The following is an 18,553-nucleotide window of genomic DNA, read 5'->3' on the forward strand; positions in this document are numbered from 1 at the left end:
TTTGAGTACTGGTACATCGTCTTCTCTAATCAGAGCATAATAAATTTTCCTTGCTTTGAGACTGGGAGTAGGAGTTGTTACGCTGGACATTAGTTTTGATATCAGGGGAGAGTCTAATAAACAACTTAATCCTAGTGCTTTCACTAATTCATGTACATGTTTCTCTTGTTGTTTTTTTTTTTTTACCACTAAATGTTTTATTAACAAACCAGCACTCCAGAATTTTCCATTTCTTGGGTGTTTTCAGTGACTAAAGAATTAACCTTTGGAATTACAGAATGTTGACAGCTAGATATATTTCTAGACAAGCTCTATAACTTTATATACTGAAAAAATAAGACAATAGCAATTTTATTGGGATGGAACACATCTTGTCTCCCTTTAACTCCTTAACACACTTCTAGATATCTGCATGGTGTTTGAAGTTTTGGGGCATCATCTGCTTAAGTGGATCATCAAGTCTAATTATCAGGGGCTTCCACTGCCTTGTGTCAAAAAAATTATTCAGCAAGTATGTATCTTAGTACTTTCTATATGTTGATTTTTTAAATATTCTTTAAGTGTCAGGAGTTTTCCTACTTCTCATAGAACCTTTATTTTTAAAACTAGGGTTTTTTAATTGCTAAAATTGTTTTATTTGGCCCCTACAATTTATTGTGTTTATTCTGTTTTTAAATGTTTTAGCATAATCATTTTTCCCCAGGTTCATCTCCTATAATAATTATTAATGGGGAAGCTGTGTGCAGTGCCTGATTTTGGAAATTTGGAGCCCTATCCTGAAGTTCTGGTTGCGAATATCGATCCTATATTAATAGAGAATTGCTGTGTCAAATTACCATCATCTTTATACATAACGTTATTCATGGCCATTTTCTGATATTCTAAATAGCTTTCAGTGTTCAATAAAGAAGTTTACCATCAGGAAAATATTAATATTTTAGTATTAATAAGGGCAAATAATTTGTTTGGATATGTGTTTTGATGAAAAGAGCTCCAAACTGGGAAGCAAGCGACTCACTTCTTTAGCAACAAGGAAATTTAAATTAAAAGATATCTAAATCTCTTACCTACATTTCAGCACTTAAAGGGCATGTTAACCATTTCTTCCTTCTCCAGAAAGACTTCTATTCTGTGTTTGCGAGTCTACTACTCTATTCCCATTCAGGTGTTACAGGGCCTGGATTATTTACACAGCAAGTGCCGCATCATCCACACTGATATTAAACCAGAAAACATCTTGTTGTCAGTGAACGAGCAGTACATCCGGAGGCTGGCTGCAGAAGCAACAGAATGGCAGCGATCTGGAGCTCCTCCACCTTCCGGATCTGCAGGTCTATTTTCTTTGGGAACTTTGCTGGCATTAGAAGTTAAGAGAAGTTTCTATTTTATTCTACTACCAGATAGTTCAATAAAACACCACTCATTCATTTAACAATAAGATACAGTAAGTACTTATGTATAAGAAATAGTCCCAGCCTTCAAAAGTATTGGTTCAGTCTTGGTTCCAAATTGGAAGGAGAAGACTAAAGATTATGTCTTTTAGGTGCAGATATGTTGTATGGTTGATCATGAACAATGCAGGGGTTAGGCTTACTGACTGCTTCCCCTCCCCCGCCCCTTCCCACACATTCAAAAATTCACTTTGTTAACCAAAAATTTTCATGGCTGAAAGCTTTTCTAAAAGGAAGGGTTTATTGAGCCACATGTTAGCCAGAAAAAGGACCAGGTCCTGGGGTATTCACTCTAAACCATCATCAGCAGGACTAGATGGAGAAGACACATGTCCACCGTCCTGGGATTGACAAGGCTTTTTGATGCAGTTTACAGAGGAAAGATGAAAGTTGTTTTCAAAGAATTTACATTGGCTATGGAAAAAGGGGATAAGAGAAGAGGAAGTGGGGCTAGTTCTGGCATAGGTGCATAGTCCATAAGAAAGAAATGTTTGCTTTATAGAATTGGTCGTGGGCAACAGTACAGGAAAATCATGTATAAGCAAGATGTGATGGTGCCTGGTGGTCAGCTATTCAGCTATTCTCTCAAAAATAGCCTTCTGGTGGTTAGTTCAAAGTTTCAACATACATTCAGGAATGTTATCAGTCTTTATTGGTTTCAGCCTGCTGACTCCCCAAAAACTTAAAACACAGATAGCCTGATAACATAAACAGTTGATTAACATATATTTTGTAAGTTATGTGTTGTGTACTATATTCTTATAATAAAGTAAGCTAGAGAAAAGAAAATATTAAGAAAATCATAAGGAAAGTACATTTATAGTATTTATTAAAAAGAATCCTCAAGTAAATGGACCCACACGGTTCAAACCTGTGTTGTTCAAGAGTCGGCTATATATATAAAAGCCGGTTCACGATGTTTTAAAATGTTTTTTCTTGTGATTTGATGGCCATTTTTGACGTGTTTACCTTTTACCATAATTATACATGCTCATTTATAGGTCAGTGATCTGGCAGGGGGGCAAGATAATATTGCTATTTAGAGATTGAGTTTAAGCACTGGAGTAGACATACTGAGTTGGAATCCTGGCTTCATTGTTGGCTGGGTGACCTTGGGCAAATCACTTGACTTCATTTTTACTCATGCAGGAGTTATTGGGATTAAATTTCATGTTAAATCAGTTCGTAGTGTGCCACACAGTATTATGTACTAAGTAAATATTAGCTACTATGATAATGATGATTCTTTTTTCCATTTGAGAAACATTTTAATTTTAGTAGTTTAATTATATTTGAGGAACTTTCCTGATCCATAAGTTGAAGTATCAGTTATCATAGGCTTCCTTTAAAAAGAAGAACTGAAGTGAGAAATGGGGAGTTTTCGATGACATAGTTTCATTTTTGCAAAATGAAAAAGTTCTAGAAATATAACACAACAGTGTGACTATATTTACTACTACTAAACTGTACACTTAAAAATGGGAGTCCTAGGTGGGAATTAAGCGGGGGGTTATTGCCTATCATTTTATTTTAAGGAGTACCTAGTGATGAGATTTTAGCAGCATTAATAGTGGAAACCAGAAATGAGGACTTTGTTTTGCTTATATTGATGCTATCTGAAGATGAATTTATTTAAACTTATTTTAAAGTTGTCAACTTTTGTAATTTTTTTAAAGAAAAATAATGTTGCTTCTACCAAAGTTGCTTAAGTAGTTGTCTCTACAGTATTTAAACTGTACGAGAAAGAGTTTTCACTCTGATAGGATGTCTATGAGCCTTAGTTTATACTGCCTGCTGAGTGCCAGGATTCTTACTTTGTTTTTTTTTCTTTTCAGTCAGTACTGCGCCCCAGCCTAAACCAGTAAGTATAAGGTGTTTCTATATTTAATTCTGGTCTGTGGACAATGGGCAGGGTTTCTTCTGTTATAGATGATCACAGTTTGTTTAGAGTTTGAAAACCCAAAGGAAAAAAATATTCCTGCATTTCTATGATTTTCTCCAAAAAATTCCCATGCATCTTCAACAAGTTTGTACTGGTAAAGGCATCTGTAAATTTGAATGTGTCTGAGAGTACACCAGCCCCACCAAACTGCTCAGAGGTCCAAGATTTGTTGTTAATTTTATTTTTATTTGGTTTCTTAAGAGTATATACTTTTACGTTATTAAACTTAAGTTCTGTGTTAGGGAAAGAGTGAAATTTAATCAGGAAGTAATTAAAGTTAACAGTTATCTCCAACAAGGGGTAATGGATTAGCCACCTGAAGGCTTTATCTGTTTGTAATCTCCGCCCAGGCTGACAAAATGTCAAAGAATAAGAAGAAGAAATTGAAGAAGAAGCAGAAGCGCCAGGCAGAATTACTAGAGAAGCGAATGCAGGAAATTGAGGAAATGGAGAAAGAGTCGGGCCCTGGGCAAAAAAGACCAAACAAGCAAGAAGAATCAGAGAGTCCTGTTGAAAGACCCTTGAAAGAGAACCCACCTAATAAAATGACCCAAGAAAAACTTGGTATAAATAGAGCATCACAAAAATTACTTTATAGCAAACTTTAACATTATCATTGTTGTATAATATAGTGGTTTCATGCACACAACACATCTCTGGGGGTGTCCTTATCCAGTAAGAATACAGAACTTGTCATAAGTATTAGGCAGGTGATATTCAAATGTAATTTCTAACTTTTCTCAAGAAATGCAACATAGCCTTCGTTTAGCAATTGGGTAAAGGAAGAGCTTTGTCCTTCCATAAATAGGTTTTATATGTTCAGTCGTGTTTTTATGCCACAGTCTATGAGTTCTAGAAAATGTTTTAATCTTGAGAAATTTTTCTGTTTTTTCATTCATACGCATACACATACATCCTTTTTGTCTGTTTGTTCCTTAGAAGAGTCAAGTACCATTAACCAGGATCAAACACTTATGGAACGTGGTGTAGAGGGTGGTGAAGCAGAAATTAATTGCAATGGAGTAATTGAAATCGTTAATTATACTGAGAACAGTAATAAAGAAACATTGAGGCTTAAAGAGGATCTACATAATGCTAATGACTGTGATGTCCAAAATTTGAAGCAGGAAACTAGTTTCCTAAGCTCCCAAAATGGAGACAGCAGCACATCTCAAGAAACAGACTCTTGTACACCTGTAACCTCTGATATGTCAGATACTATGATGTGCCAGTCTTCATCAAATGTAGCCCAGTCATTCAATGAACAGGACATCAGTCAACTTCAAGAAAGCATTCGGGCGGAGATACCCTGTGAGGATGAGCAGGACCAAGAACATAATGGACCACTGGACAACAAAGGTACTTCTCCAGACCTACTTCCCCAGTACTCCTTCCCTGCATAACATATATATGAATTTCTAGACAAAATTCCAATTTTTTAATAAATTTAGCTTTACAGCAGGTGTCCAAGTTACCTTCGATGTGTAAATCTGTAGCTAACTTTGAATTTTATTGGTTGTATACTGGGTACACAGCATTTCACTTGTTACTATGATGGCAGAGGTTTTAATTCTAGAAACTTAAGGTGTTGCTGTGCTCTTTTTACCTTAGAAAAGTTGTCGTGGGTTGCCAGTTGGGGGCTTGGGTGCATTACCTCAAGAGAGTTTTATTAACCTTTGGGTATTTCTGTGTTTGTTGAACAATTTTATTAATGATTGCCTATTGTCTATAGGAAAATCCACTGCTGGAAATTTTCTTGTTAATCCCCTTGAGCCAAAAAATGCAGAAAAGCTCCAAGTGAAGATTGCTGATCTTGGAAATGCCTGTTGGGTGGTAAGTTAAACTTGTCTTGGTGCTTTGTTTTGACTAGGAGTTAATGAGAATTTGGACTTAGTTGTACTAAAAGAAGAAAACATCTTCAGTTACAAACCTAGATTGGATTTTGTTAACCAATGTCACCATAAAAAAAAAAAGTTAATTAATTAATTAATTAATTAAAAAAAAAAACCTAGATTGCCAGTTAACATTTTAGTGAATATTTTTCACTTGGTCTTTTAACCTTTGTTATGGAGAAGTTCAAATGGTATAATGAGATAATCCTTTCCACTCCAGGTACCTGTTACCCAGATTCAATAATGTCAACTCCTAGCCAATTTTATCTATATCTTCATCCATTTTCATACTCTGAATGCCTTTGTTCCCCCTATTTTTTTTTTCCCCCAAAATTGGCACCTGATTTATTAGTTGTAACCTTTTAATTTACTTAATGTATTTTGGACACTTTTCTCAGTTCACCAAAAATTTTTATCAAATTCAGTTGGTTATTTAGTATTCCCTAGTACATTATAATCTTTACACATTTTTGACAGCTCTTTGCAATGAGCATCTTTGCTCATGAATCTAAGTCATCCTTAGAAACATGTTCTAGACATGAAATTGCTAAATCAAAAGTTGGGAGCTTTTTGTAAAGGAGTTTTTGATCTATAGTGTCATTAATACTGTTGTTTACCTAGTTAACATGGGGGCTGTTGCATTATTTTAAATGGACATCTTTTTAAATCTACAATATAATAATTTACACCTAAATGACATTGCTCAAAGAACCATATGCTTTGTAAACAAGAATATTGGAGATGGTTGGGACAAAAACTGAGCTGTTGAAAATCCACTTTAATATGGCTTATGTTAACACTTCAAATTCCCTATTCCCTATGACTTTTGTACCTAATGGTTTATACCCTAGAAGGATCATACTTCCAATATTGATTCTAGAATATTGTTATACCTTTTAGGAAAAATGAAGTCAGATCTTAGCACTGGCTGATAGCAAGGTGGAAAAGCTTTTGAAGCAATTAGAATTACTTCACTATGCCATTGTCTAGTCCAGACCATCATATGTTTTCACCTGGATGACTGCAATAGCCTCTTACCCTCTCCATTCTGCTACCTACACTTGTTCCCTACAGACTGTTGTCAACAGAGCTATCAGTGTGATCCTTCTAAATACAAATCACATCAGATACTCTCAAATCCTTGTAGTGGCTTCCTTCAGAATGAATGCCAAAATCCTTACCATGTCCCCGCACACTATCAAACAAAAAATACTTACTGTTCCTACTGTCTGGAACTTTCCTCCAAATAAAATGTTCACCTCAATCCCTTATTTCAAGTCCTGTTCTAAGATGTTATCTTATCAGGGTGATTGTCCTCTGAACACCTAACATAATTAGCAAACCGCCACTCTCCAAACCCATATAACACCTACATTATATTTATTCATGTATTTTCTCTCTTCCTCTCCTCCCTCAAATTTTTTTCTCCACAGCACTATCACAATCTGATACTAAATGATGGTTTGCTTAATATTCCTTTCCCTAGAACATATGTTCATCACAACAGAGCTTTTTTGTTATTATTGTTGTTCACTGCTCTATGATATTTAGAACAGTGCATGATACATAGGAGATAATAAATATTTAAGTAAATGAATTTGTAGAGAAACATTGGTTCTGTACCAGAATCACGTGGTACAAACATCAAATGTTTGTGGTTTTCTGCCCATACCGTATTTTAAGCTTTCATGCCTTTATGTTCGGAACATACTTTCCTTACCCACCGGGCACACTTTTCTTTATTTTGGTACAACCTTTCCTGTCACCTTTACTAACAACAGAATTTCTCTTTTCTCTTCAACCGTTAACATGCATGTCTTTTTAACATGTCTTTACACCAAAATGACTTTACATTCTTTTCATCCATTCACTCATTCAACGACGTAATTGGCACATAGTCTGACCTGAGCACTAGGACACAGTGGTGAACTAGACGTAGGTGTCTTGGCTCTGCTGGATCCTGGTCATACTCACATGTTGGTCTCTTTAGCACCGCAGCATCTAGCATTCAGTAGTACAGTTTTATGTGTTGACAAAAGATACATCCAGACCTGTAGTGAATTTTTATAATAGCTTATTTGAGACAAAGTGACATTGCCAAGGAGCAAGATCTCAAATGCTCCACAGAATGACAGTTTTGCAGTTTCTTTTCTACATTGGGAATTAAGGAGGGAACATAAGGAAGGTTACATGAAGGCAAAAGAAAGCAAGGTAGGAATTGGATTACAGGATAGTTAACAAGCTTATACGCTCTCTTGAGTGTGGTTACGCTTCCAAGGGGACTGAAAAAGAGGTATTTCAAAGATGTGTTAATAGATGCACAGAAACAATGGACAGGGCTTGTGTAAGGCGAAGATAAAGCTTTTACTAAAGAAATTATATGCCTGGGGTGTGACTACCTACCGTGACCTGCCCAGTTAGGAATTTATGATCAGAACACCCTGTGAAGTCCAGTGACTTTTGGTCACTGGACTTCTCAGATTTATTATTTATTTTTCCATTCACATATGTGATTTTCAAAAAGCTTGATATGTAAAAATATACTATACTTTTGCTTATCAGTTATACATGTATATAGTTTAGAGACAGTTATGTAGATTTTGATTCAAAAATCTAAACCCCACCTTTGCCAGTTTTTCACTCTCCACATAACAGTATTTACCTTCATGTCGCTAATAAATAACTTGGATATATTGTTCTCGATTCTTTTTTTCAATTTTAGGTATTATTTCTTTCTCTTGAAAAGTATAACTGCACCTGTCCCAGTCTTCCCAATTTAATATGATTTTTGGCTATGCAATCATTCGCATTTACATTATTAGGACTCTAATGCTATCCTCATGTGTTAATAGATGCACAGAAACAATGGACAACACCCTGTTTTTGTGTTTTGGTTTTTGTTTTGTTTTTGCTTTTGTTTTTTGGGGTTTTTTGGTGTTTTTTTTTTTTTTTTGAAGTACATACAGCTTGCAGTAGAAAGGGTGTGTGTGATTGGGCAGACAGCGGGGAACCTTAAATGTCTGTTAACACTTTTATTCTGCTTTCATAGTCGGTTGGGTGTAAAGTTTTAGGTTGAGAATCATTTTCCTTCAGAACATTCATCATTGCTGTATTGTCTTTTAGCTTTCCCGTCTTGCTGCTAAAGACCAATGTCATTCTGATTCTTGATCTTTTGTATAAAGATTTTTCCCCTGTAGAAGTCTGTAGGATCATCATTTCATGGCAATATGCCTCATTAGGTCTATTTTCATCATTATGCTAATGACTCACTATTGAAACTCTGGTTCTTTGGTTTTGGCTTTGTTTGTTTGTTTAATTCCCTTTGGTCTCTGTTCTCTAGCTCTGAAATTTCACTATTCAAATATTAGACCTATGCAGGTACTCTTCGTTTTCTTACCTTTCTTTTTTTTTCTATCATTTTCTTTCTGTTCTATTTTCTGGCAGATTTCTCAATTTGTTCTCATAAGCCGTATTTGTTCTTGTTTCTCCTATTATATATTTACTTTCCAAGAGTTTTTTGGTTCTCTGATTTTCTCTCAGATGATATTGATTATTTTCTCCATTATTGACATTTTCTTCTTTCTATATGCTGTCTGTTGTCTTTTTTCTATTTAGGATCACTAACAAAGGACTGTATGACCATATGAATGGAGTGCTAAAAAGCTAGTTGGAAGCTCTGTGCCTGTGTCAGTCTTTTTAGTTCATCCTCAGATGTCAGGATCTGTGGATCTTTCCTCTTGGACTGGTCATATTTCCCACAGAAGACTTATAGTCTTCTTCGCATCTCCTACACAGAGAGTAAACGTATGGCTACTAGTGTTTTGGGAGTTAAGCAAGAAAACTGGGAGTTCAACATGCACGTGCATACAGTCACTGAATTTCTCTGTTTTTAGAATGGTACTCTGTTTAGCTGTGTGGAGCATCCTCCAGAGACCCTGTTTTCCCCACTCCAGAGTAAACCTCTAAGTGCTCTGTGGGCCAGGGAACAGGCTGTGAGATTGCATCATGCCCTGTGTTCTGGAGCTCTGTTTCTTTAAAAGACGTTTTAAAGCAGTATTACTGTGTTCAATCCCACCTTCACCCCTACTTCGAGTGATACTTGATAACACCAAATCCTGAGCCTTGGGGAGAGGAGTGCTGTGGTATACATCACATTGCCTCTCAACTTTCACCAGTGTCTTATTCAGCTTTCTTGGATCCACTAAGACATTTACCAGTGATCTCTCTGCTTTCTAACTTCTACATTTTACTGCTCTGACTTTTTGCCACTCTCTTTGTTAGCATATGCTTTAAAAATTAATACTGAATTCTCTCCTAAAGTGGAGTTTCAGGAGTGAGTAGATACATGTGTATGTATCCAATCAACCTTCTGTACTTTTGCTAATTCTTGACCTCATTTAGCATCTTCTTAAGGCACAATGAATAAAGATGACTCCCTTGAACAACATATCCATTTTTCTGAATGTATTACCTGCAGTACATTTTCACTTCGAACTCAGTATCTGAACCCATTGTTTTCCAGTAAAACCACTTCCCTCTCTAAGTCTCTTCATCTCCATTTTTGTCAACAGACAGCCAACCCTACAGGCCTCTGCTACAGAGTTGCTTTTGGCTCTTTCTACTGTCTTCCAGACCTAGCCATTGAATTTTTAAATTCTGCTTTTTCTTTCTGTGTATGTCCTTGTTTTTAACTCTCCTCTCCTAGTTCCACAACCATTGCTTTGATTTTCATTACTAACCCTAAATCAGGCCACCATCCAGAGGATTACTGGAACGATGTTCTCAGGTGTTATATCAGGCTTCTTATAGCACACAATATGCAGTGATGCTCTCTTATCTGCCAGATAAAACCTAAACTCTAGCGTAGCATTTTGCTTTATTTGGCTTTAGCAAATTTTTGTGCCTTTATTTGTGATGTTGCCTCTACCTGGAGTACTTTTTTATTTTTTGGTCAGACTTAGTCTAATTTGGACCCTGTGAAACTCTCGTCAGTACTGGTTTTCGACCTGAAGCTTTCTCTACTTAATTTCTTCTCTTCACAAATGCCACTATCTTGTTTTTGAATTTCAGTAGGATTAGAGAATCCTCTTCCACACTTTCTTGTACATATTTTGGTATTATCTGAATTTTGTTTCCCGTGTATGACTCATTCTTTGCTTTTTCTGTATTTATTTTTCATTATGGAAAACTTTAAACTTATGCAAAACTAGAGAGAATAGAATAACAAACTCCTATGCCATTATACTAGTGTTGCCTAGCACTTATCAATTCACTGCTAGTCTATTTTCACCTATATCCCCACCCTGCCACCCACACCAGATTATTTTGAAGTATATCCCAGGCATTTTATTTTCATTTGTAAATATGGCTTTCTAAAAGATGATTCTTGTAAGTAACCGTGACACCATTGTTACACCGAAAGTTAATAGTTCACTGATAGCAAATATTCATTCAGTTTTGTTATTGCATAAACATTCTTTTAATTTTGTTTGAAATAGTGTTCAAATAAAATCTGTGAATGCAAAATTGGGTACTGTGTCTCTTAAATTGCTTTTACTATAGAGGTTTTCTCTTTTTTCCCCCTATACAATTTATGTGTTAAAGAAATTCCACTCATTTTGTTGGTTGTATCCTTGTATTATTTAACGTGGTCTCTATTTCCCCAAGGTTAATACTTGTTTTTTTTTTTTTTTTTTTTTTGAGAAGAGTGAGGGAGACAAAGAGAATGAGAACAAGAGTTCTTTTTTTTTTTAATTGAAGTAACATTGGCTTACAACGTTATATAAGTTTCAGGTGAACAACATTATAATTCTGTCTGTATACACTATAGCACATTCACCATCTAAAGTTTAGTTTCCATCCGACGCCATACATTTGGCCCCCTTTACCCAGTACATCCTCCCTCCACCCGCCCCTTTTTCTGGTACCCACCAATCTATTGTTCATATTTATGAGTTTGGTTTTTGTTTTGCTTGTTTCTTTTTGTTTGTTTTATATTCTACATATAAATGAAATCATGATTGTTGTCCTTTCATCTCATTCTACTTAGCATAATACCTAAAAAGTCTGTTTATGTTGTCAAAGATGACAATATTTCATGTTTTTATGGCTGAGTAGTATTCTGGGTGTGCGTGCGTGCGCGTGTGTGTGTGTGCGCGCCACATCTTTATCCATTTATCAGTCAGTGGACACTTAGGTTGTTTCCATATCTTGACTATTGTAAATAATGCTGCAGTGAACGTAGGGGTACAAATAACTTCTGTTTGATTATATTTTTGTTTCGTTGATGGTTTTCTTTGCTAAACAGAAGTTTTTTAGTTTACTGTAGTCTCATTTTTGTTTGTTTTTGTTTCCTTTGCCATCGGGGGTCAAATCCACAAAAACATCCCTAAGACTGATGTTCAGGAGCTTAGTGCCTGTGTGTTTTTCTATGTATTTTATGGTTTCATGTCTTACATTCAAGTCTTTAATCCATTTTGAGTTAATTTTTATGTATGGTGTAAGAGAGTGATCTGGTTTCATTCTTTTGCATATGGCTTTCCCAGCAACATTTATTGAAGAGACTTCTCCATTATATATTTATGGCTCCTTTATTGTAAATTAGTTGTCCATATATATGTGGGTTTATTTCTGGGCTCTCAATTCTATTTAATTAGTCTATGTGTCTTTTTTTCTGCCAGTACTATACTGTTTTGATTACTACAGCTTTGTAGTATACTTTGAAATCAGGGAACGTGAGACCTCCAACTTTGTTCTTTTTTCTCAGGGTTGCTTTGGCTATTCAGGGTCTTTTATGGTTCCTACAAATTTGAGGATTTTTGTTCTTTTATTTCTGTGAAAAATGCCATTGGGATTTTGTTCTTTTATTTCTGTGAAAAGTGCCATTGAGATTGCATTGAATCTGTAAATTATGTCTCCAGTTTCTTTCAACAGTGTCTTGTAATTTGTAGTATACAGATCTTTCGCTTCCTTCGATACATTTATTCCTAGGTATTCAATTCTTTTTGTTGTGATTATAAATGGGATTATTTTCTTCATTTCTGTTTCCGATAGTTCATTGTTAGTATATAGATATGCAACCAAATTTTGTATATTGACTTTGTACCCTGCAACTTTATTGTATTTGTTTATTATTTCTAATAATTTTTTGGTGGAATTTTTAGGGTTTTCTATATATAAAATGATGTCATCCATAAATAATGAGTTTTTATTTCTTCCTTTCCAATTTGGATGCCTTTTTTATTTCTTACCTTATTGCTGTAGCTAGAGCTTCCAATACTATGTTGAAGAAAAGCGGCTAGAGTGAGCATTCCTGTCTTATTCCTGCTCTTAGAGGAAAAGCTTTCAATTTTTTCTGTTGAGTGTGATGTTAACTATCATATATGGCCTTTATTGTGTTGAAGTACTTTCTTTTTATACCCATTTTATTGAGGGTTTTTTTTTATCATAAATGGATGTTGAATCTTATTAAATGCCTTTTCTGTATATCTGTTGAGATGATCATATGATTTTTACTCTTCATTTTGTTAATTTGGTGTATCAGGTTGATTGATTTGCAGATGTTGAACCATCCTTGCATCTCTGGAATGAATACTGCTTGATCATGGTGTATGGTCTTTTTAATGTATTGCATGTTTGATTTGCTAGTATTTTATTGATCTATATTCATCAGAGATATTGGCCTATAATTTCTTTTTTGTGTTTTGACCTCATCAGTTTTTGATATCAGGGTAATGTTGGCCTTGTAAAATGAGTTAAGAAGTGTTTCCTCCTCTTCAGTTTTTTGGAAGAAGAGTTTGAGAAGATGGGTATTAAATCTTAGAATGTTTGTAGAATTCAGCAGAGATGCCATGCTGCCTTGGACTTTTGTTTTTTTGGAGGGTTTTTTGGAAGGTTTTTGATTACTGTTTCAATTTCCTTACTAGTAATTGGTCCATTCAGATTTTCTATTCATGATTCAGTCTCGGAAGGTATTATGATTCTTAGAATTTATCTATTTCTTCTAGGTTGTCCGATTTGGTGATGTATAGCCTTTTACAATCCTTTGTATTTCTGTGGTATCTGTTATAACTTCTCTTTCATTTCTGATTTTATTTATTTGAATCTTTTCTCTTTTTTTAGTGAGTCTAGCCAAAGTTTTCTCCATTTTGTTAATCATTTCAGAGAACCAGCTCATAATTTCATTGATCTTTTCTATTGTCTTTTTAGTCTTTCTTTCATTTATTTCTGTTCTGATTTTTTTCTTCCTTCTACTGATTTTGGGTTTCATTTGTTCTTTTTCTAGTTCCTTTGGATGTAGGGTTAGATTGATTTTTTTTTGTTTGTTTCATGAGGTAGGCCTATACTTCATTTTTTTGTGCTTCACAGATGTTGCATTTTTTACAAATTGAAGGCAACACCCTCCACCAGCAAAAAGGTTACAACTCACTTTATTGTGGTGGTCTGAAACTGAACCGGCAATATCTCCAAAGTATACCTGTACTGCTATCAACTTCTCTTTTTAATACTTCTTTTGCTCCATATTCCATAGATTTTGGTATGTTGTAGTTATGTTTTCATTTGCCTCCATGTATTTCTTGATTATGCCTCCATGTATTGATCATTTGCCTCTATGTATTTCTTGATTTTTTTTTTGTTGCTCCAATTATTCAGTAGTATGTTGTTTAATCTCCACATAGTTGTGATTTTTTTTTTCTAGCTTTCTTGTAGTTGATTTATAATTTTTATGCCGTTGTGGTTAGAAAAGCTGCTTGCTATGTTGTTCTTAAATTAATTAAGACTTGTGTCTATCCTTGAGAATGTTCCATGTGCACTTGAGAAGAATGTATATTTTGTTGCTTTTGGATAGGATGTTCTGTATATATCTGTTAAGTCAATTTAATGTGTCCTTTACGGCTGATGTTCCCTTGTTGACTTTCTGTCTTATTGATCTACCTATTGATGTAAGTGGGGTGTTAAAGTCTACTACTACCATTGCATTTCTGTCAGTTACTCCTTTTAGGTCTGCTAATAATTGCTTTATATATTTTAATGCTCCCAAGTTGAGTGCGTGTATATTAAAATATATTGCGTCTTGATGGATTGTCTCCTTTATCGTTATGTAATACCTATTTTTGTCTCTTGTTTCCTTTTTTTGGCTTGAGGTCTATTTTGTCTGATATAATTATAGCTACACTCACTTGCTTTTGGATACTATTTGTTGAGAGTATCATCTTTTATCCCTTTGCTTTGAGCCCTTGTTTCTCTTTGAAGTTGAGATGAGTCTCCTGAAGGCAGAATAGAGTTGAGTCTTTTTTACTGCATCCAGCTATTCTGTACCTTTCGATTGTTTAGTTCAGTCCATTTACAGTTAGGGCAATTATTGATACATGAAAACTTACTATTGCCATTTTATTGTTTAGATTCTGATTGCTCTGTATTTCCATTGTTTCTTTTCCTTTTGTTTTTCTGTCTGCTATTTTAGTTTGGTGGTTTTATACGATTTTCTTCATTTCTTCTTTTTTTTATGTTTTGGATTTCTGCTCTAGATTTTTGTTTTGTGATTACCATGTGGTTTATATAAAATGTCTCATAGATAAAGTAGACCTTTTTCTTCTGAAAGTATCTTATCTTCATTTGTCTATGTAAGTTTTGTCCTTTTTCTCCTCTCCTTTTATATTTTTGTTGTCACAAATTATTCTTTTTTATGTTAGTGTTCCTTTCAAGATTGAAGTAGCTATAGTTATTTTTAATACTTTTCCCCTTTAACCTTTATGTTATAATTAAGTGCTTAACCCTGTATTGTGCAATACAGTTGCAATTTTCTGATTCTGTTTATCATCTTACTCAATGTTTTGTATACTTTTGCCATTTTGTTTCCTGTAGGAGAGCTCCTTTCAACATTTCTTGCCAGGCAGGTCTTGTGGTGAACTGCCTCAACTTTTCTTTGTCTGGGAAAGCCTTTATTTACCTTTAATATTTTGAATATGTCATTCTACTCTCTCTTAGCCTGTTGAGTTTCTGCTTAGAAATTTGATGATAGCCTGATAGAGACTCCTTTGTAAGTTACTGGGTTTTTTCCTTGGCTGCCTTTAGCATTCTTTCTTTATCATTGACTTTTGACAGTTTTCATATGTTTTAGAGAAGGGTTTTGTTTGTTTGTTTGTTTGTTTTTGATGAGGGGGGTTGGGGTTTTTTTGTTTTTGTTTGTTTGCATTGAGATAATTAGGATTTCTATTAGTTTCTTATATGTCCGGCTCCTCCAGGTTTGGGAAGCTCTCATCTATTATTTCTTTAACTAGGTTCTCTGTTCCCTTCTCCCTCTCTTCTCCTTCTGTCAATTTTATTCTTATGTTACGCTTTCTGATGAAGCTGGATAGTTCTCACAGTTTTGTGGGTTTTTTTAATCTTAGTTCTCTCTGCTCTTCCACCTGAATCATTTCTAGATTTCTATCTTCAAGCTCGTTCATTCTCTCTTCCATCTGGTCTGGTCTGTTTCCAGTGCTTTTTAATTCATTCTTCATCTAATTTATTGAAATTTCAGTTCCAGAATTTTTGTTTGGTTATTTTTTGGAGTTTCAGTATCTTGTAAAGCACACCTTCTGTTCATTATTTTATTCCTGAGTTCATTGAACTGCGCTTCTGAGTTTTCTTGTATCTCCTTTAGTTTCTTCAAGACAGCTGTTTTGCATTCTCTATCATGTAGATCACAATCTTCCAGGACGTTGAGTTTGGTTTCTGGAGGACTGTCATTTTATTTTTGTGATACCATGATTATTCATGGTGCTTGATGGGTTGTGCCTCTACTGGCACATTTGAAGTAGCGAACACTTTTCTTATTTAGGTACAGTTTGGTTTAATTCTAACAATTCAACAAGTTGGTAATTAGAGGCCTTTTGTTGTTTTCCAGTAGGTGGCACTTTAGTACAAGGTTTTGTTTTCTCTTTCCTGAGCTGTCGGGCTATATTTGAGAGCCAGCACTTTCCACTTTCCACTTTGCATAGCTTCTGCCAGAGGTGTCACAGGTGCTCTCTTCCTCCTTGCTTTTGCCTCCAGGGTCACTGGTGCCTTCCTGCTTCCAGTGTTAATGTAGTCCTGGATTTCACTGGAGTCACTAGAATGGTGGGTGCCCCAGTGTGTCCTGAGTCATCTTGAGTCTCAGGCTCCACCACAGCCAGGGGAAGGAGCCAGAGTTGCTCGTGCCTGTGCTGCTGCTTGCCTTTTTCTTTGTTGAGGGGTGGGGACCAGAGTCACGAGCCTTTCCCTTCTCCTTTACTGCTGCCATGTTCACTGGGGCTTCGAGCTTAGCTGCCACTTCTAGACCAGGTCCCAAGTATCGTCCCTGCTGTTCCCCCAGTTCCACCATTCCTTGCATTCCCATCCACCCACCTTCAGATGTACAGATGTGTGGATCTCTCAGGCTTCCTAGTGTGTCAATCAGAGCAATCTGTTGAGTTATAGATGTTCCACTAGTTGTAGATTGAAGGAGTCAAAGGGTGTATCTCACTTTGCTAATGCTATTTATACGGTCCTTGAAACTTGAAACCTACCTCTTAAAAAAATAGTTATTCTCTAATCTGTATATTTATATTAAGTTAAAATTCATATGTTTGCAAAACTAATTTGGAGTAGACTGTAAAGCAAAGTGCTGTTTGGAGCTAACAGCATCAAAATAATATTTAAGAAATTAGCTAACCTAAAACTTTGGTTTGGAGAAAGCTTCAGAGAAATTATTTTAGTCTTCATTAGTAAGCAGTCATGACTTGTTACTTTTTAGAATAAATGAATTTTAAAATGCTGTTTTCTTCTCCGTTTACTCAGCACAAACATTTCACCGAAGATATTCAAACAAGGCAGTATCGCTCCTTGGAAGTTCTGATAGGATCTGGGTATAATACCCCTGCTGACATTTGGAGCACGGCATGCATGGTAATGTTTTTCTCCCTTGACCTTCACTTGTTATTTGGTGGTAACATACCTTGCCCTGTTTGCTAATTTCAATAGACCAGCAAATTAACAATCAAAAAAATTTTTTGTGTGGCTTATCACTGACACTCTAAATCCTGTGTCTGGAGAGATCCGAATTCAAAAGCTAGTTACAAATATCTAGCATTTCATTTTATTCCTGCCAAATTCCTGTTAGATGAAGGAACCAAATGTTTCTTACTACAGATTTGGGCAGGTGGGTGGGGAGAGATGGATTAAAAACAACTGCTCCAAATTGTTAGTTTTGATTAGGAGGTTACAAGTACCCCTTGCTTTTTCGGCTCTGATCTATTTTCAGATTTTTCAGTTTGGCAGTTACTCAGATATCTTATAAGATGTGAAATTCAACCATCAGTAGATTCATAAGTTCCTGCTTTGTCCCTGGCCAGCAACTACTCAGGTGGTCAGAGTTAGTTGATATTAAATGATTCCCCATGTTGGATCATGTTATATTGTTTTCTGAAATGGAGTATATCTCTTTACTTGTAATTTTGTGGTTGTTTGCTTATTTCTCTTCCACTAGGCCGTAAGTGCTATGCTGGCAGGAATCATGTTTATTATGTATAGCTAAATGTCTGGTTCAGGCCCAGGCTCATTTTGAGTTGGTGTTCACAGTATAGTTCTGATGCTAACTACCTAGAGTTATCACAAACTTAATGGTAAAGGCATGATTTCCCACAAGGATCCCCTCAATTCAGATATAAGCCACAAACTCTTAGGTCCACAGGCCACCTACACATTTGACCAGCTGTCTACAAATTGAGGGGTTCCACTATCCTTTCAGATTTAGTAATTTGCTAGAATGCCTCATAAAACTCAGGCTCATCATGAGTCACCTTATTAGTACAAATTTAAGTGTGGCCCAGGGCCCACTGAATAACAAAAGGCACTTTTTATCACTTGGAAATTTACAGTTTAGAGGCTCCCTCCCAGAATACAAGAACAAAGACCAAAGAAATTCTTTATCATACAACAGTACTTAATAAATATTTGTGGACCATCAAAAGAGTGAGTTACATATCTTAAACTATCATTTTAGTTAACATTTAGTATTCACAGTCAATTCTGGAGAACACTTGAAAAGGTAGGACAGACTATAGCAACCTCTACTGTTTTAGTCATAGATTTCTTGACTGAACATTCCTGAAAAACGTCTTCCAAAGATAATAGAGTTAACATGTTGTTAATATGGCATGACTTTATAAATCATTTTGTTATGGCATATCAATGGTTTTTAAGGTGGAGGTCTGTCTGAAATAAAGTCACATTTGGTATTGTGCACACAAGGTGAAAGGACTTTGAAT

At 35.5% G+C, this 18,553-nt stretch overlaps 1 protein-coding gene across 4 annotated transcripts in view; it reads left to right on the plus strand.

Annotated features, from left to right (window-relative positions):
* Positions 1 to 18,553, plus strand: part of SRPK1 (SRSF protein kinase 1) — a 60,170-nt gene that overhangs the window by 31,616 nt on the left and 10,001 nt on the right. For all 4 annotated transcript variants that reach the window (XM_039856341.1, XM_039856343.1, XM_039856342.1 and 1 more), the window contains 7 exons: positions 405 to 511; positions 1,166 to 1,331; positions 3,287 to 3,312; positions 3,744 to 3,957; positions 4,333 to 4,752; positions 5,126 to 5,226; positions 17,085 to 17,192. In XM_039856341.1, the coding sequence (XP_039712275.1) occupies positions 405 to 511; positions 1,166 to 1,331; positions 3,287 to 3,312; positions 3,744 to 3,957; positions 4,333 to 4,752; positions 5,126 to 5,226; positions 17,085 to 17,192 (1,142 nt within the window). The remainder of the gene's footprint in view (positions 1 to 404; positions 512 to 1,165; positions 1,332 to 3,286; positions 3,313 to 3,743; positions 3,958 to 4,332; positions 4,753 to 5,125; positions 5,227 to 17,084; positions 17,193 to 18,553) is intronic.

Source organism: Pteropus medius, unplaced genomic scaffold (assembly GCF_902729225.1).
Source record: "Pteropus medius unplaced genomic scaffold, Ma_sr-lr_union100, whole genome shotgun sequence".
Lineage (NCBI taxonomy): Eukaryota > Metazoa > Chordata > Mammalia > Chiroptera > Pteropodidae > Pteropus > Pteropus medius.